Source organism: Saccopteryx bilineata, chromosome 2, assembly GCF_036850765.1.
Source record: "Saccopteryx bilineata isolate mSacBil1 chromosome 2, mSacBil1_pri_phased_curated, whole genome shotgun sequence".
Lineage (NCBI taxonomy): Eukaryota > Metazoa > Chordata > Mammalia > Chiroptera > Emballonuridae > Saccopteryx > Saccopteryx bilineata.
In genome coordinates, this window is record NC_089491.1 from 314,186,731 (window position 1) to 314,213,244 (window position 26,514).

The 26,514-nt window shown below is 51.2% G+C and overlaps 1 protein-coding gene across 2 annotated transcripts; it reads right to left on the reverse strand.

Annotated features, from left to right (window-relative positions):
• Positions 1-13,698: 13,698 nt before the first annotated feature.
• Positions 13,699-22,860, reverse strand: EFNA3 (ephrin A3). 2 transcript variants are annotated; one of them, XM_066261935.1, is made up of 5 exons: positions 22,645-22,860; positions 15,791-16,080; positions 15,320-15,385; positions 15,053-15,130; positions 13,699-14,841 (listed from the first exon to the last, which is right to left on the reverse strand). In XM_066261935.1, the coding sequence occupies exons 1-5, from the start codon at positions 22,770-22,772 to the stop codon at positions 14,711-14,713; spliced, it is 693 nt and encodes a 230-aa protein (XP_066118032.1). In that variant the 5' UTR covers positions 22,773-22,860; the 3' UTR covers positions 13,699-14,710. The 2 variants fall into 2 exon arrangements, with proteins under 2 accessions (XP_066118032.1, XP_066118033.1); XM_066261936.1 differs by lacking the exon at positions 15,053-15,130.
• Between the last annotated feature and the right edge of the window lie 3,654 nt (positions 22,861-26,514).

Sequence of the window (26,514 nt, forward strand, 5' to 3'; positions counted from 1 at the left end):
TGTTTTTCTGTCTCTGTCTCTCCCTTTCTCTCTCTCTAAAAATCAATAAATAAAAAAGAATTCTTTTTTGCCCTGGTCAGATAGCTAGGTTAGTTAGAACATCCTCCCAAAGCACAGAAGTTGCTGGTTCAATCACCGGTCAGGGCACATGCAGGGACAGATTGAAGTTCCTGTCTGTCTCTCTCTCCCCCTTCCTCTCTTTAAAATCAATAAAACAAACATTTAAAAATTGAAAAAAAAAATTGAAAAAATTTTAATGCACAGACTATATAAAATAACTATATTAGATATTACAACAGGTAGTGATCCCTGAAAGAGAAGAAACAAAGTGAGCTTTAGGATTGCCCAAGATTATTGCCTGAAGAGAACTCCAGGCTGCAGTGCAGAGAGGAGCAGCCAGGCTGCGCCTGGTACTCTAGTGTGGGGGAGAGGGAGCAAGGAGTCTGGGAGGCCGAAGCGGGCAGATCTCTGGGTAGGGTAGTGGAGAGAAGAGAGCTGCACAGAGAGAGAATTCTGAAAATTTGCAGAGCCTTCCCCTCAAGTCTTCAGCTGTGTGCTGAGAAGTGTGTACAGGTAGGGAAAGAACCATAAGAAAGGAGAAGCCATCCCCCAGGGCTCAGTCAGGGGCAGTAACAGTCTGTGTTCCCATAGCCAGAGTGGAAAGACCAGCTAGTTAAAATTTTGTGCCAGTTATTAATTTATTGTTTCTCAGCTCTAAATGGATTCTTTTTTTAATTAATTTTAATGGGGTGACATTGATAAATCAGGGTACATATGTTCAGAGAAAATATCTCTAGGTTATTTTGACATTTGATTATGCTGCATTCCCATCATCCAAAGTCCAATTGTCTTTTGTTACCTTCTAACTGGTTTTCTTTGTGCCCCTCCCCTCCCCCAACCCCCTCCCTCTCCTCCCCCCCACCCCGTAACCCCCACACTCTTGTCCATGTCTCTGAGTCTCATTTTTATGTTCCACCTATGTATGGAATCATATAGTTTTTAGTTTTTTCTGATTTACTTATTTCGCTCAGTATAATGTTATCAAGGTCCATCCATGTTGTTGTAAATGATCCGATGTCATCATTTCTTATGGCTGAGTAGTATTCCATAGTATATATGTACCAAAGCTTTTTTTTTTTTTTTTTTGTATTTTTCTGAAGCCGGAAACGGGGAGGCAGTCAGACAGACTCCCACATGTGCCCCATCGGGATCCACCCAGCATGCCCACCAGGGGGGGATGCTCTGCCCATCTTGGGGTGTTGCTCTGCCGCAATCAGAGCCATTCTAGCACCTGAGGCAGAGGCCCCAGAGCCATCCTCAGCACCCGGGCAAACTTTGCTCCAGTGGAGCCTTGGCTGCAGGAGGGGAAGAGAGAGACAGAGAGAAAGGAGAAGGGGAGGGGTGGAGAAGCAGATGGGCGCTTCTCCTGTGTGCCCTGGCCGGGAATCGAACCCGGGACTCCTGCATGCCAGCTCGACGCTCTACCACTGAGCCAACCGGCCAGGGCCTATGTACCAAAGCTTTTTAATCCACTCATCCACTGACGGACACTTGGGCTGTTTCCAGATCTTCGCTATTGTGAACAATGCTGCCATAAACATGGGGGTGCATTTCTTCTTTTCAAACAGTGCTATGGTATTCTTAGGGTATATTCCTAAAAGTGGTATTAGCTGGGTCAAAAGGCAGTTCGATTTTGAATTTCTTGAGGAATCTCCATACTGTTTTCCACAGTGGCTGCACCAGTCTGCATTCCCACCAGCAGTGCAGGAGGGTTCCCTTTTCTCCACATCCTCGCCAGCACTTATTCTGTGTTGTTTTGTTGATGAGCACCATTCTGACAGGTGTGAGGTGATATCTCATTGTGGTTTTAATTTGCATTTCTCTAATGATTAGTGATGTTGAGCATTTTTTCATATACCTATTCTAAATGGATTCTTCATTGCCTGCTCTGTGAAAATGAAGATGAGCCCTTTCAGTCCTTTTCCTTTGCCAGTGGGCATGGTGGTAAGCTTTGCCAGTGGAGGGTGCTGGAGAGATGTTGTAGGAGGAAGAGAGTTTCCTTTGGGATTCTGGTGTGTTCTCTTGGCAAGTTTCTGGAGCTTCTCAGATGCAGCTGGGGGAGGAAGGGCTCTTCCTCTGAAGCTCTATCTCAGCCCTAGAAGTAGTGGCTTCTCCTGATATCTGCTATGCCTAAATGCTCTGAGTTCTGTTTATTTCTGGCTGGCCACTCTCTTGTTACAGTCAATAATTCTGTATATTAAACTTTCCCTGTTCAAATTACCGTTTGGTTTTTGTCCCCTGATTGGATGCTGGTGAAACACAGACATCAAGTAGAGTCCTCAGAAGGCTATTGTCTCAGTGGCCAGACCAAATTAGTCCTAAATGAAAGACTATTTTTGTCTTGCCAAATGGCACTTACAATCATGTCTTGACCTTGGTCAGGTAGCTCATTTGGTTAGACCAGTTGTTCTCAAAGTGTGCGCCAGGGCGCACTGGTGCGCCCTAGATTTCTAGGTGTGCCTTATGGTATTCCAGAGAAATATGTGCCTGTTGGGGATCAAAAAACTAACAGGGTTTTTAGCATTTAGATTTTTGGGGGACAGCCTGACCAGGCAGTGGCGCAGTGGACAGAGCGTTGGACTGGGATGCAGACAACCCAGGTTCGAGACCTCATGGTCACCAGCTTGAGCGTGGGCTCATCTGGTTTGAGCAAAAGCCCACCAGCTTGAACCCAAGGTCGCTGGCTCCAGCAAGGGGTTACTCAGTCTGCTGAAGGCTCGCGGTCAAGGCACATATGAGAAAGCAATCAATGAACAACTAAGGTGTTGCAACGCGCAATGAAAAACTAATAATTGATGCTTCTCATCTCTCTCTGTTCCTGTCTGTCTGTCCCTGTCTATCGGTCTCTCTGACTCACTCTCTTCTGTCTCTGTAAAAAAATAAAATAAAATAAAATAAATTAGATTTTGGCCCTGGCCGGTTGGCTCAGCGGTAGAGCGTCCGCCTGGCGTGCAAAAGTCCCAGGTTCGATTCCCGGCCAGGGCACATAGGAGAAGCGCCCATTTGCTTCTCCACCCCCCCCCCTTCCTCTCTGTCTCTCTCTTCCCCTCCCGCAGCCAAGGCTCCATTGGAGCAAAGACGGCCGGAGCGCTGGGGATGGCTCCTTGGCCTCTGCCCCAGGCACTGGAGTGGCTCTGGTGGGCAGAGCATCGCCCCTGGTGGGCGTGCCGGGTGGATCCCGGTCGGGCGCATGCGGGAGTCTGTCTGACTGTCTCTCCCCGTTTCCAGCTTCAGAAAAATTAAAAAAAAAAAAAAAAAAAATATATATATATATATATATATGCCCAAACATTGAAGAAATTGCTAGGATACATCAGGCTCATGTTTTTCATAAACACAAGAATGAAAAAACTTAACAAATTTGCACCAGGACCTGCCGAATTTACTAAATCTTACTAAGAATGTATTTATATACAGTATATAAAAAGATAACTTTTTTGTCACTTTTCAATTTTTATTTATTTATTTATTTATTTATTTATTATTTTTTTACAGAGATAGAGCGAGAGTCAGAGAGAGGGATAGATAGGGACAGACAGGAACGGAGAGAGATAAGCATCAATCATCAGTTTTTTGTTGAGACACCTCAGTTGTTCATTGATTGCTTTCTCATATGTGCCTGGACCGTGGGTCTTCAGCAGACCAAGTAACCCCTTGCTCAAGCCAGCAACCTTGGGTCCAAGTTGTTGAGCTTTGCTCAAACCAGCTGAGCCCGCGCTCAAGCTGGCGACCTCAGGTTCTCAAACCTGGGTCCTCCGCATCCCAGTCCGATGCTCTATCCACTGCACCACTGCCTGATCAGGCTCATTTTTTTTTTATTTTTTAACCCCTCTTTCTTACAAATTCTAAAAAGCGTAACTCAAGAAATGTAACATAAAAATGTTTTTTAATGTCAGAATAAATTTAATTTTGTCATATTTATTTCATTTAATTACCATAAAAGCACGCTTGGACTTTATTTTTTTTCTTTAATATTTGACTTATTATAACATATTTCTCAGAAATTTGTATATAGTGTGCCTACAATTATTTGTAGGATTTTAAATGCGCCCAGACTTCAAAAAAGTTTGAGAATCACTAGGTTAGACTGTTGGCCAAGGTTGCGAGTTCAATCCTTCCATACCCTGTCAGGGTACACAGATCAACCAATGAAGGTATGAATAAGTGGGGCAACAAATCAATTTCTCTCTCTCTCTTCCCATTCTTCTCTCTCTAAAATCAATCAATAAATTAAAAATTAAAAAATAGCCTGACCTGTGGTGGCGCAGTGGATAAAGCGTCGACCTGGAAATGCTGAGGTCGCCGGTTCGAAACCCTGGGCTTGCCTGGTCAAGGCATATATGGGAGTTGATGCTTCCAGCTCCTCCCCCCTTCTTCTCTCTCTCTGTCTCTCCTCTCTCTGTCTCTCCCTCTCCTTTGTAAAAAAAAAAAAAAAAAAAGAATCAATACATAATTAAAAAATTAAGTCTTAAAAGGATTAATCTGGTCCCAAGAAGTCCAGCATCAAACAACATAAAATTCATCACAATGTTTGGCATATAATTGATAATTACCACACATGCAAAGAAGAGGAAAAGTATGACCCAAAATGAGGGGATGCCCTGGTCGGATAGCTCAGTTGGTTGGAGCATTATCCCAAAGCACAGAGGTTGCTGGTTCGATTCCCAGCAAGAGCACATACAGGAACAGATCAGTGTTTCTGTCTCTCTCTCCCTTTCTCTCTCTTACTAAAATCAATAAATAAGAAAATAATTTTTTAAATGAAGGTGGGGAAATCAAAATAGATGCAAAAATGACACAGGTGATAAAATTAGTAAACAAATTATTTAAAATAGTTATTACTAAATATATTTCATATATTCAAGAAGATAAAGAAACACATGAAAATGATAAGAATAGATGTTGAAGATATAAAATAAGACCCTAATTGCCTGACCTGTGGTGGCGCAGTAGATGCAGTATCAACCTGGAATGCTGAGCACTCAGGTTCACAACCCCAGGCTTGCCCGGTCAGGTCACATGTGAGAAACAATCAATGAACAACTAAAGTGAAGCAACTATGAGTTGATGTTTCTTTTTCTCTCTCTCTTCCTCCCCTCTCTAAAATTAGTAAAATAAAATAAAACCCCAACTGAACTTTTAGAGATGAAAATTACAAAGTTTGAGATGAACATGCACTGGATGGAATTAAAAGCAGATTAGAGGCCTGACCTGTGGTGGCGCAGTGGATAAAGCGTTAACCTGGAATGCTGAGGTTGCCGGTTCAAAACCCTGGGCTTGCCTGGTCAAGGCACATATGGGAGTTGATGCTTTCTGCTCCTCCCTCCCCCCCCCTCTCTCATTCTCTCTCCTCTCTAAAAATTAATAAAAGTAAAAAAAAAAATTTAAAAAAATTTAAAGCAGATTAGACATTGCAGAAAAATTGATGAACTTGAAGATTTAGCAATATAAACTATCCAAAATGAAATACAAAGAGAACAGAAGGGGTAGGGAGAGAAGAAATTAGTGAGCTGAGGAATAATATCAACAGCCTATGTACCTGTTTGGATACCCAGAAAAGTGAGGAGACGGGTGACAGAAAAATATTTGAAAAAATAACAGCCAAAAGATTTTCTAATTTTGATGAAAACTATAAACCATATAGCTAAGAAGCTCAACAAACTCTTACGCACAGGAAATAGGATGAAAACTGCATGAAAGCACATCATAATCTGCCTTAATCACTGCTGAACAACAGTGACAAAGAGAAGATACTCAGAGCAGCCGGAGGAAAAAACATGACGTAAAGAGGAAAAAGAGAAGCAGACTTCTCATCAGAAACAACACAAGACAGTGGAGCAACGTCTTTAAAGTGCTAAAATATAAAAACCGTCAACCTAGAACTCAGTGCAGATCACTTTCAAAACTGAAGATGAAATAAAGATGCTTTCAGACATTAGAAAGCTGAAAGAATTCATCATTTGCAGACCTGCACTTTAAGAAAATTTTATAAGTGCTTCAAGCAGAAGAAAAATGATTCCAGATGAAAATTTCCACCTACACAAAGGAATAAAAAGCACCAGAAATGGTAAATAAAGAAAATATTTTTTCTTTATTTAAAATTCTCTTTAAATGATAATTGAGAAATGAAAGCAAAGATAATGTGTATTGGATTCATAGGATATATAGAAATAAAATGCAGGACAATAATTGCACTAAGTCTGGGAGGTGGGAAATAGAAACAAGGTGCTCACATTCTAAGTAAAGTGGTGTAATATTGAAGAAGATAAACTATGATAAGTTAAGATGCATTCTGTACTCCTAGAGGAACCATGGGAAAAAAATTAAAGTGTAGTTTAATAAGCTAATAAAGGAGACAAAATGGAGATCCTAGTCCGGGCACCGTCAGGGGCACCCCCACGTCCCACCCTGCAGACAGACCCCTTGGGTTTGGTTCCCAGGACCAGGGGTCCTGCAGAATTTCCAGGTGTTTGGTACAGAATAAACAGTATACTTATTTGAACTGGACTAGACTGTCAGTAAAAAGCTTTACTGCCACCTTCTGGCAGTCAATCCAACCTATTTTTAAGGCCTCTGCATAAGTGCCTTTGGCTAAAAGAAAACCGGCCTCTTCTGAGTCCCCCGGGCCGCCACAGTATCCCTGGCTTCCCAGCTTTCCCCAGCCTAGAAAGACTCCTGGATTGAGAGGATGCTTCCAGTTTCCCAGCCATCTGTGCCAAAAGAAGAGGCCCATTTGCCGTGGGTGCTTACTTGTGGGTACCCAGGACAGGCAGCCCTTCAGTCCGAGTGCAGATGTGAGGGAGAACCTCTAGAGGGCGCCATGCACATAGATCCCATGATAATGGTGCCCGGAGGGTTGTCCTAGGAGGGAAGGGGACTGCAGACTGGTGCTTAGGGAGGGTGTGCGCGTGCATAAAGGCGCCCTGTGTGGAAAGGGTGTGCTCTACTGAGAGTGTGAATGTTTTTGTGACTGCTTATATTATGAAACATAAACATAACAGCTTCTGACCTTTTGGTCACGATGCCCCCTCTGAAAAGCCTTTCTACCTTCCTAGTCCCCCAAAGACAGTAGCCACACCCGAGCTGCCAACCTGCCAACCACCCCTCAAGCCTCTCATCTCTTCAAACGGCTCTTTTATTATTCTACACTGCATACCAGGGCCTGGGCAGGGGGTCTATGCCCGGAGTGGGCTGTGCTGGTGTCCTCCAGGGAGACAGATATGGGGACATAGCCCCACATGGATTGGGGCAGGCTCTGTTGGTCTCTCCCTGGGTCCCTCCCCCAGGTTCAGGGTCTGGGTGTGTGTGTGTGTGTGTGTGTGTGTGTGTGTGTGTGTGTGTGTAAGCATGTCTAAGGTGTGAAGAGAGGAGTTTCTCTAGTCCCAAACTCAAATCTTTTACTGTCTTCTGCTTCACCGGCATACGGCAATGGAGGGAGGGCCATGCAGGGGCCGAGTGCAGCTGGGTGAGTATGGTTTCTCATGCCTGGCGTGGCCCCAGGTCTCTGTGCTCATGTGGATATGAGTGAGAAGCCCCTGACTCACTCTGTGTTAGTGACCTTGTCTGGCTACATCTTCGGGGCCCTAGGAGTTGTGTCTGTGTCCTGTGTGGCTGTTGATATGACCTATAGCTTTCCAGGGGTGTGGATGTAGTACTGCTTTCTCCCAAACCCCACCTCCTTTCTCCCCTAGACTTTCCTGGACTCCAGACTTTGTCCACTCAGTTTGGCTGCTGCCCTCCCTGGCGTAAAACATTGTTTACTTGAGACTGTCAGCAAGGTGTTTGCTGGCAACTGTCACATGTTGGATGCCAGCCCTTAAGTGTATCATCAGTCTGTGTGACCCTGGATCCAAGAATAACTTGGGGTGCCTGTCAACCCCTCCACTGAGTGTGTTAGATGGTGTGACATTCCTGTGTGTGCCTGATGCCTATGAAGGGTGTGAGTATGTTTTTGAAGTTTGTTGAACATGCTTGCCTGAATGTGTGTGGAAGTGGAAGGGAGTGTGTCAGCGTTCCTGCCTGCTGTGTGCAGGGGATGGAGGTGGCCCGTGTGCCTGAGGCGCCTGGGCTGCTCCCTCCGGACTGGTGAGGCCCCTTCCACTTCAGCTGTGTAAACACAGTCTCTGCCTTCCTTTCTGAGGCCCCTTCAGGGTTGTCTTCCCTCACCCCGCAGTGAGTTTGACTGACTGTGTGGGCTTGAAAGGTTGTGAGGTTATATGACTGGGTGTGAAATGAAGTGTGCCCAAGGGTCCCTGGCTAACACCAGCCTGTCAAGGGCCAGTTTGGGGAACCCATGCCATTTGAACAGAGCTCTCCCAGGTTCCTGGGCGGGTTCATTCACCCTTTTATAGCCAGTCTTGGAGACAGCCCTGTAATTAGCCTGGGCCAGACGCTGTGGTGAAAGCCAAGAATTTGGCCCTGACACTTTGGGGGAGGGACAGTATATGTACTCCCTGCCCTGCCCAAGTCAGAGGCCAGACTGCCCCAGGATCAGATCCCAGGCCGGCAGAACCTCTGCCTGAAGCTGTTCTTCCAGCTCCAGGCCCAAAGTGTCTCTGGCCGGCCTGGCCCGAGCACATTTGGACTATTTCATGTGTAAGCACCACACTACCTAGCCTGCCATCCAGGGGCTGAGCTACCCAACCTGTGTATCTCCACCACTTCCCACCTGTGTCTTTTATGCCAGCCTGTGCCCCTACCTAGCTCATGTCCTTCATCCCAACCTGTATCTCTACATCCCAGTCCATATCTTCTCAACCTAGCTCATGTCCCTTCATTCCAAGCCCTGCCCTCTCCCAGTCCTGTCACTGTCACATCCAGCTCATGACCATATCCCTTCAAGCCCAGACCAGGCCCCGAGTTTGCCAACTGAGCAGAGCAAGGATGGTGAGGGAGAACATACAAGTCTTTGTAGCTGAGTAGCTCTAGGTTGGACAGATGTGGACTAGGCCTAAGTTCACTTCCAACCCCTTAGTTTTGAAAACTAGAGGGAGGGAAAGTGGTAAGAGAAATTCTGGAATGGAGGGTGGACTGGGACCTCCCTCTCTTACCTCCTGGCCTAAGAACCGGCTGAGCCCAGCACACCAACCAGCACGCCCCCTGTTCCCTTTGGCCCCTGTCAACGTAAGAAATATCCATACCTGTCGAGAACTTTCATAGGAGTTTATTTGAGCCAAACTGAGGACATATGCCAGAGAACAAGATCTCAAATGCCTAAAGGATAATAGTTTCGAAGCTTCTTTTATGCATTTGAAAATTAGAAGGGTAAGTAAGGAAGATTACAGGAAGGTGGGAAAGAGCAAGGCGGGGATCGGATTACGGATGGTTAACAAGATTAACTGCTTTCTTGCAGACGGTATGGTTTATTTCAAATGTGTGTTAACCTAGATTCTCTTGTCAAGAGACAGGACTTGCTTAAAGCAAAGATAAACCTTTTCCTAAAGAAGTTATATGCCTGGGGCTTGATCTGCCCAGTTAGAAATTTATGATCAAGATTACCCTATAGAGTTACTTTCCATAGATACCCTTTTTTTGTTCACACCCCCAACCCAGGGGACAAGGGTTGAACTCAATATGAAGTGCAAATGCCCCTGTTCCTTTCCCCTGCCCAGAGCAAGGCTAGACGGACCTCTCTCTCACCCTGAAGGAGAGGGCCTGGTTCTGAACCTGACTCCTCCAGCCAAAATCTGTGCTCAGGTCTTTGTTGTTTGGAGCACAGCTCACTGAACTCCCCCTGCTTCAGGACCCTGGGCTTTGGGGTGAGGACAGCACAACTACAGAGTGTCCAGGCACTAGGACGCCTCCAGGTATCGGCAGACTCTATCGGCACCCTGGGGGCAGGTGTGCGGCAGCAGGGAGAAGGCAGCTGAGCCTGGCCCTTCCTTTCCCTGTCCTTGTCTCGTTGCCCTCTGCTTTACTCTCTCAATATTTCACTCAGCCTCATATTCAAAGCTGTTCTAGGCTATCCCATCCTGCCCAGTGCTATTGTCAGTAGACACTTGTTCTGGACTGTGGGCACCTTCCTTGTCTCCCCCCAAACCTGCCACCCAGCCCTTCCCACAGGCCCTGCCACTGGTGACATCTCCACTCTGCTTTGGCCAGGACACCCTGTGCTGCACAGACCTCGATGCCACAAGGCAGGGGTCCTGTGCCAAGTCTTAAGATCACTGGCATCAGTCCATCTAAGTGCTGATCCCTCACCTCACTCTCTTAACTTTTTTATTTTTATTTTATTTTTTTACAGAGACAGAGAGAGAGTCAGAGAGAGGGATAGACAGGGACAGACAGACAGGAATGGAGAGATGAGAAGCACCTATCATTAGTTTTTCGTTGTGCGTTGCAACACCTTAGTTGCTCATTGATTGCTTTCTCATATGTGCCTTGACCACGGGCCTTCAGCAGACTGAGTAACCCCTTGCTTGAGCCAGCGACCTTGGGCTCAAGCTGGTGAGCTTTTGCTCAAACCAGATGAGCCCGCACTCAGGCTGGTGACCTGAGTCTCAAACCGGGTCTTCCACATCCCAGTCCGACGCTCTATCCACTGCGCCACCGCCTGGTCAGGTTCGCTCTCTTTAGTGCTCTGGGAACTACAGCTCTGAGGGGAGATCCCAGCAGGACACCAGATCTCCTGGAGGCCCAGGTCTCAGGGAAATGAAGAGGGATATCTGAGGTGAGTGGTGCCTCCACCTTAATCACAGTTTGTGCTGGTTTAAGAGGTTTCAAATATTATCCTCAGGTTCCTGGGAAGATGCATCACATGTGATAGAAAAAACATAGGATACGCCTGACCAGGCGGTGACGCAGTGGATAGAGCGTCGGACTGGGATGCAGAGGACCCGGGTTCGGGACCCCAAGGTCACCAGCTTGAGTGTAGGCTCATCTGGTTTGGGCAAGGCTCACCAGCTTGGACCCAGGGTCGCTGGCTCCAGCAAGGGGTTGCTCGGTCTGCTGAGGGCCCACGGTCAAGGCACATATGAGAAAGCAATCAATGAGCAACTAGGGTGTTGCAACGTGCAATGAAAAACTGATGACTGATGCTTCTCATCTTTCTCCGTTCCTGTCTGTCTGTCCCTGTCTATCCCTCTCTCTGACTCACTCTCTGTCTCTGTAAAAAAAATAAATAAAAAAATAAAAATAAAAATTAAAAAAAAGAAAAAGAAAAAAAATAGGATTCAGGACCCTGAGTTCCAGTTCTGGCTCTGCCATTGACATCTAAGTGATGGGGGACAAATCACTTGCTCTGTCTGAACCTCAGTTTTCCCATCTGTAAAACGTGGAATTCAGATTGGCTCACCCAATCCAGATCTGAGGTCCTTTGATGTCTTTCTCCAGAAACTCTGAGTAACTTTGGTGGAGGGCTGACAGGAGGCAAGCAGGATTTTTGGGAAAAGGTTCCAGGTGATAGCACAGGTTCCAGTGATCAAAGCATGGTGACAGTCAAACCCACTTTGAATGCCAGCTTTACCAGGCTGTGTGACCCAAGTCAAGGAACAGAGCCTCTTAGACTCAGTTTTCCCAGTTGTGCTTTTGGGATAGTAACTCTCTCAAGGGCACAACGTTCACAAGGCACATGAAACATTGGACACAGTGCCTAGCACATAGCAGGTGCTCAGTAAATGGAAGCTAGCTGGTTCTAGTTCCTGATTATGAATGCCTGCCCTTTTCCAGCCTTCTCATTCCTGGATTTTGAGCCCGCTAGGCCCTCCCATCTAAGCCAGCCACACCCTGCTCCACGACCCCCAGGGCCCAGGGAGTCTGTAGCCTAGGCCCACTGATATGGTTCCTTCATGGGACAAACCCACACTCCTTGGCCTTCAAAGCCCTCAAGACTCTGCCCTGTAGGGCCCCAGCTATGTGTACCTCCTCCCCCTGGCAGGCTCCTCCCTATGTCCTCAGGTGAGAATGTGCTTTTCCCTCATACTCACACACCTCTCAACACAAACTAAATTATGAACTTATTTGAGGGTCAAGACCATCTTCTTTATATCCTCAGTACCCAGGACAGAGCCTGGCAATCAGCAGGTGTTCAATAAATGTCAACTGACTTCACAGTCGACTGAATGAATGAGCCTACCTTTTTAGTCATGTCTGAGGGCTGGGAGCCCCAGACTGGTACACTGCTGTCCCTGTTCTTTCTCTACCTGTCTTCCCACCCCCACTCCTCCCTGCTCTGCCAGTGGGAAACCTATTCACCCTTCAGGGTATAGCTGAAATTTCATTTCCCATGAGTACAGAGGAGGAGAAGACAGTCCCTGCTGCCCAGGGACTCCTACAATGCTGCTGGCAAGAGCCACAGGGGCACACGGGGGGGGGGGCACTCACCCAGGACCCAGCCTGCCCACACAGTGTCAATTAGAGAGCCTGGTTGAGATGGAGTCCCAAGGGTGAACAGCTTGGCAGTGAGAAAAAGGCACTCCCTCCTGGGCCGGCTAGGTGAACAGAGGCGGGGTAGAGTTTGTCTCCTATCAGCATACGCCAAGCAGTGCCCACCTGTACAACCCTGAGCTTGCACAGCCTGCACCAGGACTTCCTACCTCCTTCCCTTCTGTCCTCTCACTCTCCTGATGGATACAGGGTGCTGTAGCAGGTGTGGCCCCAGCCCACCAGCAAACTCTCAGCTTCTTTGGCCATAACTTTTTTTTTTTTTCAGAGAGAGAATGAGAGAGGGGGACAGACAGGAAGAGAGAAAGATGAGAAGCATCAACTCACAGTTGCAGCACCTTAGTTGTTCATTGATTGCTCTAATATGTACCTTGACTGGAGGGCTCTAGCTGAGCCAGTGACCCCTTCCTCAAGCCAGTGACTATGGGGGTCATGTCTATGATCCTACGCTCAAGCTGGATGAGGCTGCACTCAAACCGGTGACCTTGGGGTTTTGAACCTGGGTCATCAGCATCCCAGGCCAATGCTCTATCGACTGTGCCACCACCTGGTCAGGCTGGCCATAACTTTTAAAATAAATAAAATAAAATTACGGAGGAAACCGATTATGTTGAAACACAGTTATCAAAACATTCACTTTTTTGGCACAGTAATAGATATACTTTTTATTAACATGGTAAAAAAAAAAGGAAGGTCTAATAACTATGGTAATTTCAAAGTAGTGTTGACAGTAAACCCTATTTTGAGATATCTCCAGAAACTATAATGCAGCATGTAAATATTTGTGATTTCTGTTGGTTACAAAGTCACAGGCACTGTTAACTATTGTAGTTTGTTGTCCAAGTACATAAGAGAATGTTAAATTTCAGTTACATGTGAGTAAAAATAAAGACATATTTTTTTTCCTATTTAGGTTCACAACCTGGAGTGGGAAGAAAAGAAGGAAACCACCATTGATTGAGCCTTATATTCCTGTCATTTAATCCTTGTACAAACCCTGAGAGAGATGTATTATAACCCATATTTTCTGATGAGATATTTGAGGCTCAGAGAAGTTGAATGAATTGCCCAAAGTCACCCAGGCCCAGCTGGGAAGCTTCTGTTGCTCCCTCCACACAGAGCTGCCTCCTTAAGGTAAACAAATTGTCCCTTTGGCCCTGACTTCCCTCCCAATGCAGGCCCTGTGACCTGGGGTGGGGGCAGGGTCTAACTAGTGTACAGAAAGCTCACGGTACCTGGAAATCATACACACCTTAGTTATTTTTTATCTCCAGTTTATTTTTTAGACTAAGAGCAGAGTATGAAAGTCACAGCCAAAGCACTTGAAAAAGGCCCAGGAGGATGGGAGAGGACCACAGAGGGTGGGCAGGGTAAGGTCCAGGGAGCCGAGTCCCGGCTCAGGGCTGGAGGGGGAGGGGCATGGTTGTCTCATGGTGTCCAAAAGTGTCTGTGCGTTGCATAGGTCTTGTCTTCACAGAAGACAAAAGAGGGGCCAGGGGAGTCCCCCAGTGGGAGGCCTAGCCTGGAGGGGAAGGGGTCTGAAGTTGGAGGGTAAGTCAAGGAAGGTCAGGGGATTAAGGAGGGGGAGGGACTCTGTCTGTACATTATATATAGAGATATAGAGTCTGTACATGCCTGCCTGGCACCCCAATGTCCATCCCTTGTCACCCTTTCCACTGCCCGCCCCCCTAGGGGTGTCTACTTGTAAACTTGGATTCAATCCAAACCACAATCCTGGGAGTGGGAGCGGGGGAGGAGGACGTGCTTATTGCTGTAAACAGGGCAAGGGGGCAGTAGGTGATGCCACCCCCTCACCCATCTAGTCCCCTCCCCATGTTTTGCCCCTGGAAGAGAGGGATGGAGGTGTCTCCCACATTTCAATTATTTGCTCTCTTTGGGGCATATCTGTTCTCTCTGGGGGGACAGAAGGGGAGGGCACCAGGGGTCAGAGAACGATACCAGTGGACAGGGAGTCCTGAGCACTGCCTTTTATGGCCCACAGTTTGGTACTAAACATTGCCCGAGCCACAAAGCCACTGGGACCCATGGCTGTCCCTGTGCCTGGTCCACTACAGTGCCCTATCTGGAGGGAGGGGGCAGGAGGGATGGGCACAGATATATCCTGCAGACCCCACTTTCAGCTATCAGAGGAGGGGTCTGCGCTGCTGGGGCTCCGGCCACTGGCTAGGCTTCCTTTGGAGAGGCCAAAGTCTCTCTGTTGGGGCCCAGCCCCATCCCATCTCTCTCCCATCAAGGAGGGGGTGCAGAGCTAGGAGGCCAAGAGTATCATAAGGAAGAAGGCGATGCCCACCGCCAGGGGTAGATGTTCCCGCTTGGGGCTGGTCCCGCTGATGCTTTTCTCAAGCTTGGGCACCTGGGGGTTCTCTCCTTCAAAGTTTTCTGTGGATAGATAAAGAGACGGTCTGGTGAGGGCTGTGCTGCGCGTCGGAAGGGGGCACACGGCAGCGGCAGCAGCAGGGGAGCCAGGGACGTGACCACCCACGGGGGTGGGAGGGATCGGTGTCCCCGGGGGAAGGCATGCGAGGTGAGCAGGCACCGGGGAGGGGGCTGCGGTTCCAGCAGTGGCCACCAGAGGGCGCTGCGCACTCACCCAGTACGTTGATCTTCACATTGGGGCCCATGGTGAACTGGGGGAGAGTGGGGACCGGCTTCTCCCCGGAATGCGATGCTGCGGGGTGGGGTTTGGGTGGGGAAAGAGGGGAGGGGAGAGTCAGGGCCAGGATCCCCTCCCCGTGCTACAGCTGGGGAGCGAGTCCCTCTCTCCTGTACCCTCCGTCCTCACCCCCAGGAAAGTCAGGGGAGCCCCAAAGCAGGGGAGCTGAGGATGGGCTCGTGGCTGGGAGTCAGTTATACTCACTGGAGGCGCAGCAGACGAACACCTTCATCCTCAGACATTTCCAGTGCAGGTTGTGGGTGGGCGTGGCTGGGGAGGAGATGGAGCGGAGTGGTCGTCTCCGGGTTTGTACCCCCCCCCCCCACCACCGTGCTCTCACTCAGAAGCTCTCCTCACTCTCGCCACTGCCCCTCCCGGGAAGTATCCTTCGCATACTGGTCACGGGCTCTACCATCAGCTCCAAAAGCCCCTTCGGTCCCAGACCTCAAGAAACCCTGACCCCTGAGGTCCCGTCCCCAGAATGTTCATCACAGAAAGTGACTGCGACCCAAACTTAGGACTGTCACCAAACGCTTCTCTCAGCCTCACGACCCTGTCCGAGTCAAAATCCCGAGGTCCCCAGTCCCCACGCCAGGTACTGGGGTATCACTCCTAGTGACAGTGTGTCGGCCCGCCCTGGCCTCTGGGGACCTCACCCCTCTGGCTGTCACTCACAGATGTAGTAGTACTCGTGGCCGGCGTGAAACTCGTAGCCCAGCGAGAAGGCGCTGTAGCGCTGAAACTTTTCCGAGAACTTGATGGGGCTGTGCGGCGCGTGTGGCCGATTGCACTCCCAGCGTTTGAAGCCCTGGCTGGCGTTGCAGGAGCGGTAGCCGGCGCGGCTCACCATGTACAGCACGTACTGCTCCGCCCCGCCGCCGGGCCCCGAGCTGTTGTAGTGCGGGCAGTAAATATCCAGGTAGTCGTTCACGTTCACCTGCACCGTGTAGCCCTCTCGCCGCAGGCTGCAGGGACCAGCAGCGGGTCAGAGAGAAGAGCCCCCACGCCTACCCGCTCTCCACTTCACTGCCCCACACCCTTTCCCCAGGGTCCTCGAGCTTCCTGGCTCTTCTGAGTATTCACTCTTCTCAGTCCCTATCAGTCCCCAGGACCCTAGTGCTGCCGCCAGTCTCCCATTAGATTTCGATCTTGTTCCTTGTTCTGTCCTCCAGGTGACCACCAGAGGGCAGCAAAGGCGCAGGGAAGCCTAATCGGCCTCCAAGGAAAAGAGGCGGGGAGAAAGGTAGAGGGAAGTAGGAAACGCACGCACGCTTTGGTTACCACAGAAACGGCGCAGGCCCCTCTGACTTGCAGACCCAGGCCCGGATTTCCTTCGTCCATTCCCCATAATTCACCAGTGGGGCGGGAGGATAGAAGCAGGGAAGGGAAGAATGAAAGTGGGAGGGACCCCTTCGGATAGATAGCACCCTTCAGCACCTCCCTGCATGCTTTCCTACAGCTGCCAGTCTGACGGGACCTGCCCTCACACCAACATATAGGGAGGCTTCATGTATATAAATGCATAGCTCCAGATCACACACACAAATATGTCCACCACACACACTCATCGGCCGCAGACACACAGAAACTCTTGGTTGTATGTGTGCTGGACTTGTATGCCAGTATTGGTTGACCTCCACAATCTCAAGCTCTCTCTGCTCTACATCCCCATTCCACACACACTCTGGCACATGCTCTCTCTATGGGATCACTAGTCTCTGTACCTTGAGTCCCACTGACCTCCACCTTGAGTCAATGGGCACTTAGGTCCCCAATGTGACACAATATATCAGGGATTCAATATCAAAGCTCCAAGTGGTATCATGCCAACCAGCAAAAACTTCTGTATTTATACAAGTCCCTCCTCAACCTGTGCACCAATGCCCCTTAATGATGCTAGACAGAGCAGTGGGCATAGTGCCCAGACAAGATGGCTGTGCCTCTAACTTTCCTGAGCTTCCAATGGGACAGAGAAGCAGATGTTGGGTCCTTTGTATTTCCCACCTGCCTTACTAGTCATCATGAAAGTGCTGGTCCTTTTTTTTTTTTTTGGTTGTTGTTCCACTTATTTATATATCCATTGATTGACTTTTTTTTTACAGAGAGAGGGATAGATAGGGACAGACAGACAGGAATAAAGAGAGATGGGAAGCATCAATCATCAGTTTTTCGTTGCGACACCTTAGTTGTTCATTGATTGCTTTCTCATATGTGCCTCGACCATGGGCTTGAGCAGACCGGGTAACCCCTTGCTCAAGCCAGCAACCTTGGGTCCAAGCTGGTGAGCTTTTAGCTCAAACCAGATGAGCCTGTGCTTAAGCTGGAGACCTCAGGGTCTCGAACCTGGTTTCCTCCGCATCCCAGTCCGACGCTCTATCCACTGCGCCACCGCCTGGTCAGGCTTCGTTGATTGATTCTTGTATATGCCCTGACCCAGGATCAAACCCGCAACATTAGTGTATTAGGATGATACTCTAAACCAACTGAGCTACCCAGCCAGGGCAAAGTGGTGGTCTTAACACTGTTGTTGGTGGTACTGAATGATGTGGGAATGAGAAAAATATCTGAGTGGAGAAAGAAACTCAGAGAATTAAGCAGGAGTTTCCCCCAATTTCCTTAGGGTAGGAATACACACGTCTTGGCAGAGTGAGGGAGAGTGGTGGACACAGGAAGGCATGGAATACTTGGCAAAATGTCATACCACTGGAGTTTCTGAAAACTCCTTGAGGAAAGGGCTCCCCATGTTGCCAGGCACCTTTCAGTTCCACAAACAGTAATTAGATCTATTAGGGAAAAGAGTTTGGAGGCCTCTGCATGGGGTGGGGCCTTAAGGGTCCCTCCTCACCTTACCCTCCTTCCTTGGCCTTACCTATGTCACCCTTTCCCTAATCATTCCCTTTCAAGCCTGGCAGTAAGGCAGCTAGGTGAGCACTAGAGCTCGGGCACCTCAGTAAGAATAGGCAGAGCTTCCTTGAGTCATCAGGAATGCTACTAGCCCCACTCGGTTCCCACGGGAGTGATGGGTCACTCAGGGCACTCCCTGGCCCTGGCACTCAGGTGGGCAGGAGTCGGCCCAGGGCACTGGGAGCAGGAAAACGGGTTAGACCAGGACTGGCTCCCAGTCACCACCCCAGGCTTGCCTCTCTATTCCCAACCCCAAAGTCTACTGTTCCTCCCCCACATGCTTTGAGGAAGAGCTGCTTATGGGTAGGGGGTCAGGAGCTGCATAGCTACACTGAGGCCTCTGTTCTTAAGTCTCAGCCAGGTTCCCAGCCCTGCTCTGAAGTGGCTCCTCCCTGGGGGCACTGCCCAGTTCCCCCTGGACACATCTCATACCAGCAGGGAGTAAGCCAAAGGTAGAGCTATTCCTACAGGTACCTCAGTTTTCCCAATGGGGTAAGGACTAGCCTTATAGAAAGGTTGCTGGGTGACCACAAATGAAGAGAAGCCATCTCTTACCAACCCAAGGGCTGGGTGGCATGAACAGCCCATGAAATGCCCCCAAAGCTGGGCACGTGGGGGGAAAAGACCTGCTTGTGGAATGGCTGTGTCCAGCTGGAATCTGGCAAACTAGAGGCAGAAAGGCTGGTTGTCAGGAATCCTTAGCCACACTGCTAGAAGACCTGAGGTGTCTGCTTGGCTTGGGTGCTTTCATTAAATGGCATCCTCCCTGTCTTGGAGTGAAGAGGGAGCTGACGCTAAGTCCAACCAAGTTCGCTGCTAACCCCTCCTCCAGGGCTGTACCTCTGCGACTTAGAGCCGCACCCTAGGCAGGGGGTGGGGTGAGCTGGGATCTGAAGACTAGGTTGTAACTTCACTGCCCCTTTAAACAGTTCTCTATTTCTCCTCACACCACCTCCTACTAGACTTCCACCTTCTTGAAGAAAGGCGAGTGTCGACTTCAACCCACCTGGAGGGGGCGACCCCTCTTCCCGTTATTTCGTCTCTCCTGGCTCTCACTGCCTCCGATGTGCATTCCGACCCCTCTTCCACTCCTTCAGCGCTCTGTCTGCTGGAGCCTGGTGGGTGGGAGGCGGGGAGCAGGAAGATGCAAACCTCTCTCCCCGGGGCAATTAGGAGTAGTTAAACTGCGTGTCTAAATGACCAGGGAGTAGGGAAAGGATCCTAAGGAGCCCTGATCTTTCTAAATTCCTGCTCCCACCCCTAGAGGTGGGAATGCAGAGCTAAGAAAGTGGAGGAGGGATGGGAAGACTCCAGACTGGGTTCTTCTCCCCTCTAGCGCGCGCTCCCCAGGCCGCGCGCTGCTCGCTCCTACAGGCGAGGCCCGACCACGTGTGCGCAGCGTGCCCCCCCCCCCCCGCCCGCACCGTGCCTGGCTGGGGGTGGGTGGGTGGCGGGAACGCTTGAGGGGCGGCAGGTGCACACTAACACCCTCCAACTCTCCGGCTCGCTAGGCATCAGCACTCCACCTGGCCAGGTCGGCCAGACAGTGCCTGGGGCCCCAGCTTCACTGGCCTGGCGGGCATCGGGTGGGAGAAAATCAGCGCGCCCCACATCTCCGCCCCTCCTCTCTGCGACAGCAGCGGCGGCGGCGAAGGTTTATTGATCTGCAGCAGCGGAGAAGCGCGAGAGCCTCGCTGAAAGCGAGACACACAGAAACCGAGTGAGAGGAAGACGCACACGGAGAAGGGAGATAAATAGAGACCAGATCCACTGCGATATTTGGGAAAAGGAGTGAGACGCAGAGAAAGAGAGGGATCCAGAAACCGAGAGAGAGAAAGAAGAGAGTGAAAACCCAGAGACTTGGAGAAAGGGAGAGACATAGAGGCGGGCCCAGAGAGGCCCACACACAGCAGAGAGGGAGATGGCGAGACACGGAGGTTACCAGGAGCAAGGAAGGGACGGGAAGCACACCTAGTGACAGGAAGAAAGCACAGAGAGCCCAGCGTGGAAGTAGTAGAGCATATATATATTTAAGAGTGGGATAGAACCTGCAACCTCTGCGCTTGGGGATAGTGCTCTAACCAACCCAGCTATTCGGTCGGGGCAAGCCTTAATAAATACTTGTTAATGAATGTATGAATGAAAGAACTGAAACATTTCAGAGATAAAGAGGTAAGGAGACAGCTAGAGAAAGATGATTCTGAGGCTTCTTGAGTAGGGGCGGATACCAACACAACTGCTCAGTTCTGCAAAGAAAGGAAGCACAGGCCAGGGCGCTATAATAGGCCGTGGACCGTCTTCCCATCCACTCCTCAAATTCAATTCCGGGCTCTGGGGAATCCTGGACCTCACACTCTCATGGTTCTCTCCAGTATAGCCCTCGCAGCCCCAGTTTCTGGGCCAGACTGAGAACAGGTCTCGCCCATTCCACAGGATCAAACGAAGGGGCTGAGTGGGGGAAAGAGGTGAGATCGCGACCTCCTGGAGGGCATGGCCCCCAAGTCTGTCAAAGAAGGCCGCTGCACGTGTCCCACTGGCACACTCCCACGTGACCCCCAGGAGGAGGGTCGCAAGAGCCCCTCCACGTGACCCCAAGGGGCAGAGACCCTCCGCACGCACGTGACTGGGGGTGGGAGCCAGTAGCCCAGCTCACGTGACTGGGGGAAGGGGCGCAGGAGCCTGTGGCTCAGCCCGGCCCGGCCCCGGCCCCGCCCCCAGCTCCCTGGCCCTCTCCACTCCCGGCTACGGAGCACGTCGCTCTCACGATTTATGGGGCCGAGGCTGCCGCAGTGAGGGAGCCGGGGAGCCCGGGCACAGCGGCAACAAAGGCCGAGGATGCAAGGCGGGGGCGGCGGCGAAGGCCTCCCGACCCGGTGCACACCCCCTCCTGCCTCTACGGGTCCAGACCCGCAGGGAGCGGGGACCACAGAAAGAAGGCTTCCGGAATCCGGGCTCCCCCCATCCTCTCCCAGGGCTTTCACCTGCGCCCAGGTGTATGCGGGGGAGGGGAGCCTGATCAACAACGTCCTCCCCACCCCCAGCCATTCCCGCATCCCTCTTTCTCCGGCTCCTTGGGGGGGGGTGTCCCGAGGACGGTGGGGAACCCGGGCTCCTCACCTGCGCGCTCTTTACACCCCGCCAGATTTAGGGGGGCAGGGGGCAGACGTGTGAGTCTGGGGGAGGAGGACGAGCTAGATAGAGCAGGGGAGTCGGCCCCTAGCACCCCCGGAGTTCTCCGAGTCCCATTGGTTGGGAGGGGCCCCATCCCCACCAAGAGGTTTCCATGGGAAGTGGGGGGGGGGGCCGCAGTTGGCTCATCCCCACCCCCAGTCTAACACTCCGGGTGCGAGGAGGGAGAGAGGGGGGAGGCGCGGGGCCCTAAACAACAAAGAGCTGAGCGGCGAGCGGCAGCCCCTCCTCCGGGAGGTTGGGGGTCGCAGCCGCCCGGCCCTCCTGGCCTCCTCCCCTGGGGTCTCGCCATTGCTCCCGAATTGCCTCCCGGGGTAGGGAGCCAGAGGCAATGCCGCCGCCGCCTGGACAGGTGTGACAGTGACCCCGCATCCCCAGGGATCCCCCCCCCAACACACAGACACACACGGCGGCGGCCAGGGTGATCCACACAGTGGCTTGGCCAGGAGGAAAAGACAAGGGCAGCAAGGACTGAGCAGAATGAGAACCGGCCCCGCAGCCGGCACCCAGCCACCACGCCACACACCCGGGAAACCACAGGGCCTCCCTGACACCCGCCCAAACCACGGCGGCGCCGACAGCCACCGAACCCAGACGCGGCCGGCCACGCGGATAGAGACCGCAGCCCCCTCCCCTGCTCCCACCCTCAGACGATCGCCGACGCAGACACACAAATCACACACTCAGACAAACACGCACACTGACAGCCGCGCACGCCCGCTCACACTTGGAGCCACACGCCGTCCCCAAGCCGGGTGTGTGTGTGTACGTGTGCCCAGCCGTTACCTCCCTGCTTCCTCCTTTTCCCCACTCTCTCACATCCCCGCGCTAACCGAGCAGCACCCCGAAGCCCCCTGACTCGGAGACCCAGCCCAGATCACCACAGCCGGGCTTGTCCACACAGCCAGGGCAACCCCGTCGCCTTCGTTCTGAGGAGGCGCTCGGTCGGATCCCTGCTGCTGCTCTGGACCTCACTTTTAAAAGCAGGAGTCCAGACAGAACCCCTTGAAAACCCTCACCACTGAAAACAGGTCATCCCTGCCCCCTCCAAGCACAGGCGGCCTCTCCCCGGCACACCGGTGCTCCCCAACCCCAGCCCGACGGAGGGTGAGGATGGGGGCACTGTGGGTTGGGAGTGCGCTATTCCAGTGGCGGGTATGGAGAAAAGCCAAGGTGGGGTGGAGGAGACCCCGAGCAGCCTCCTCTGAACGGCGTAAGCCCTCCTTACTATACCTCGACAACCTCTTTCAGACAGCCCCCCCGAGTTTCTCAGACGCCCACAGAGTGTGCTCCCCTCTCCCTCGCCTCCCAGCACCCAGCCCTGCTCTCCCAGGACTCCCACCCCAGGTTCCCACAGGACTTCCTGGGCCCACCAGCTCCCCCTTCCCTGACGCCGGACGCAAGAGCTCCCTGGCCGCCCCCCCCACCCGACTCACTGCTGGTTGGAGCTGTTCCAGTACACTGTGTGCCTGTTTCCCAGCGCCCCCCCGGGCCCTTGGGCCAGCAGCGGCAGCAGCGGCACCGGCACGAGCAGCAGCAGCAGCAGCAACGGAGCCGCCGCCATCCCCGGAGCCGCCGCCGCCGCCGCCCCCCGACTGAGCCCCGCGCTCCCGGCTTCTCGCTTCCCAGCTCCCTGCTGCCGCTGCCGCCAACCCCCGAGCCTTAGGCCACGCCCCCAGCCCTTCCCTCTGCCCCTGGGCGCGCTCCCGAAGCCCCGCCCTGGGCGCGCTCCCGCGAGTCCCCGCTCTTCTTGGAGCGCGCGGCGCGTGGGAGGTTGGAACCTTGTTATCCGCTCAGGAACAACCCGCAGGTTCCTCGCCTCTCCCTCCTAGGTTTAATTTGCTACAGGCGGTTCTAGGCTTTCTGCTCCCCAATCTGGAGTTCTCAGGAGTATTAGGGAGGCCAACACAGGGATCTCGATCTCAAGTGAGCACATTCATTTACTGGGATGGGGTGGAGACTTGAAAAGAAGCTGGGGCTCCAGGACCTCTTAATAAAACTAGACCCTCCTTTTTGACTTGTCTGATCCTCTGCTCTTTCCATGAGCCTCTGCCTATGGGAATGAAGAGTCAGGGATTTGCAGAGGGTGTGGAGAAGCTCTCAGCTGGCACCAAGACCTGACAGCTGGTGACCTGAAGCCCCCACCTGAGCATGTGAATTATTTTTCTTGGAGGTAGGTTAGAGGAGCTCAGCCCTCAAGAATGTCAATACCGGGTGCTGGAAGGGCCTTTGGCAATCCAGGGCCCAAGGTAGAGGAGGGACCAAGGAGAGTCAGCTACAGCAAACCAGGCTTTCCTGGGACACATAAGAAAGACTCCTGACTCACTTTCTAGCAGGAACCCATCCTAGTGTGGCCAGTGGTGTGCCCAGGCATTCTCACTCCTACTCTTACAAATACTAACAGGAGGGCAGAAGGCAGAGCACCCTGTGTTCCAGCTCTCACCACAGTCGTCGTCTTCACAGTGACACCCAACTACAGACGTTACACACACACACATTCAGGAGAAAAAGCAGACACCCAGAGGCTGACACCAATATATAGACACACAGATAACCCTTCACACACGCACATGCACATACAGGTTAAGGTAATATTGGACAACTGGATATGTGTAGAAACACAGGCATTTAGATACATAGAGATGGGAGCACACACACACTACCCACATAGATCCACATGCACCCACTGACATACACAAAACTCTGTGCTCTCCTTTCTTTTCCTAGGAAGTAGACGTTGAGCAAAAGAGTCTAGAATGTAGACCTATGGGCTCTTCACCCCTCATCTCTTCTATTTTGGAGAGGCTCACACTGAGTGGCCAGGAGGACCAGGTCTTGGGCCAGGTTCTCAGAACTCAAGCCAACCACCTGTGTCCAGTAAAGATGTTCTTTTCTTCTTTACTACAGTAGAGAACATACAGGCACCCTTCATCTACTTCTCCTTTGTGGGATAGAAGTTCTGACTACCAGTCCACCTCTGGTGCTGGTTTGAGGGGAGGGGCATTGTCACCCAGAACAGGTCCCATGCCTAGCTGCTGCCAGGCAAGCGCAGGCTCTGTTCTCTCTCAGCTCCACTCCACCCAGGAGATCTCCTCTGCCTTCTCAGGAGTCAGAAAATAAATTAAGCCCTTTGGGGTGGAGAAAGGGACTTCACAAACAGCTCTCCCTTCCCTCATCCCTAGGGAGATTTGTTTCACTCACATGATGCTAACCTGCCTACTCCAGGTGTCAGAGATCCCAGCCCCCTCCCCGCCACCCACACTCCCTGCTCTGCAAAAGGAGGCTTCTCTCTGTGGGGTTCACAGTTGGCAGAGATACTGTCCATATTCACAGGGAGTGAGAATTGCTGGCTTAGGACTTTAGAGTCCATTTTAGAATCCTTAAACCCCCCCAAAGAGAGACACAGACAGACAGGGACAGACAGGAAGTGAGAGAGATGAGAAGCCTCAACTCATAGTTGCAGCACCTTAGTTGTTCATTGATTGCTTTCTCATACATGCCTTGACCAGAGGGCTCCAACTGAGCCAGTGACCCCTTGCTCCAGCCAGCAACCTTGGGCTCAAGCCAGCGACCATGGGATCATGTCTATGATCCCACACTCAAGTCAGTAACCCCACACTCAAGCTGGTGAGCCTGTGCTCAACCTGGATGAGGCTGTAGGTGCTCAAGCCAGTGACCTCAGGGTTTCAAACCCGTGTCCTTAGTGTCCCTGGTCAACGCTCTATTCATTGCACCATTGCCTGGTCAGGCAGAAGCCTTAAATCCTTGTTTGTAGAATCTGGATTCCACTTATGGATGTGGGTCCTTTTATTTCTTTGTTTTAATTTATTGATTGATTTTAGAGAGAGAAAGGCAAAGAGAGAAACATCAATTTGTTATTTCATTATTTATGCATTCATCGGTTGATTCTTGTATGTGTCCTGACTGGGCATTGAACCTACAAACTTGGCGTGTCAGGACAACGCTCTAGCCAACTGTATTAACCAGCCAGGGATTGTGGGCCCTAATTTTCCTCTTTAGAAACTAACACTCCCACACTCACTCTCCAATAATAACTGAGCCTTTCTCTCTAGAATCTGGAGTCCTCTTGATAGGATTTAATTAAGCAACTCTCTGTATGGGGTCTAACTAAGCCTTAGGGTTTAGATACTCTCTATAGCAGTGATCCCCAACCTTTTTTGGGCCACGGACCAGTTTAATACAGGGACAGAGAGAGAGTCAGAGAGAGGGATAGATAAGGACAGACAGACAGGAACAGAGAGAGATGAGAAGCATCAATCATCAGTTTTTCGTGGTGACACCTTAGTTGTTCATTGATTGCTTTCTCATATGTGCCTTGACCATGGGCCTTCAGCAGACCGAGTAACCCCTTGCTCGAGCCAGCAACCTTGGGTCCAAGCTGGTGGGCTTTTGGCTTAAGCCAGATGAGCCCGCGCTCAAGCTGGCAACCTCGGGGTCTCGAACCTGGGTCCTTCCGCATCCCAGTCCGACGCTCTATCCACAGCGCCACTGCCTGGTCAGGCAACCACGGACCGGTTTAATGTCAGAAAATATTTTCACGGTCCGGCCTTTAGGGTGGGACGGATAAATGTATCACGTGACCGAGACAAGCGTCAAGAGTGAGTCTTAGATGGATGTAATAGAGGGAATCTGGTCATTTTTTAAAAATAAAACATCGTTCAGACTTAAATATAAATAAAACGGAAATAATGTAAGTTATTTATTCTTTCTCTGCGGACTGATACCGGTCCACGGCCCGGGGGTTGGGGACCACTGCTCTATAGGACCTAGGCCTCTGTCTGTAGGATTTGGTGCTTTGCCTATCTGGGACTCTATCGAAATCAGCTGCTGTGTGAATTAGAGAAAACATCCCTCTATGCAGACCCAGTTCTGAGAGAGCATCTCCTGGCAAGTGGTGCCTGTGTGCAAAAATAAAGGTACCGCTTCCTTCAGCAGAAGGTGGCCCTATGTGTTTCCCCATCTTAGTGAGAGAGTTTGGGCTGATGTCAGCCTCAACTCACGCCTGGGTGATTTCTTTGTGCCGTGCACAAACTGCACAATGATATGGGTCAGTTCTGACTACAGGGCATGTAGTTCCAGCTATAATGCCAAGGCCTATCTATAGGCCACTACTCATGGGGTCTGAGCTTCTCTAGGGTTCTCTGTTTATAATATCTGGGCCACTGTCTACATGCCTGGGACCTGACCTAATGCAAACCTCTTTCTGTGGCATCTGGGTCACGGAAGGATCTAGGTTTCTATCAATGGGGTCTAGGCCCAGGTGGTGGTGCAATGGATAGAGCATC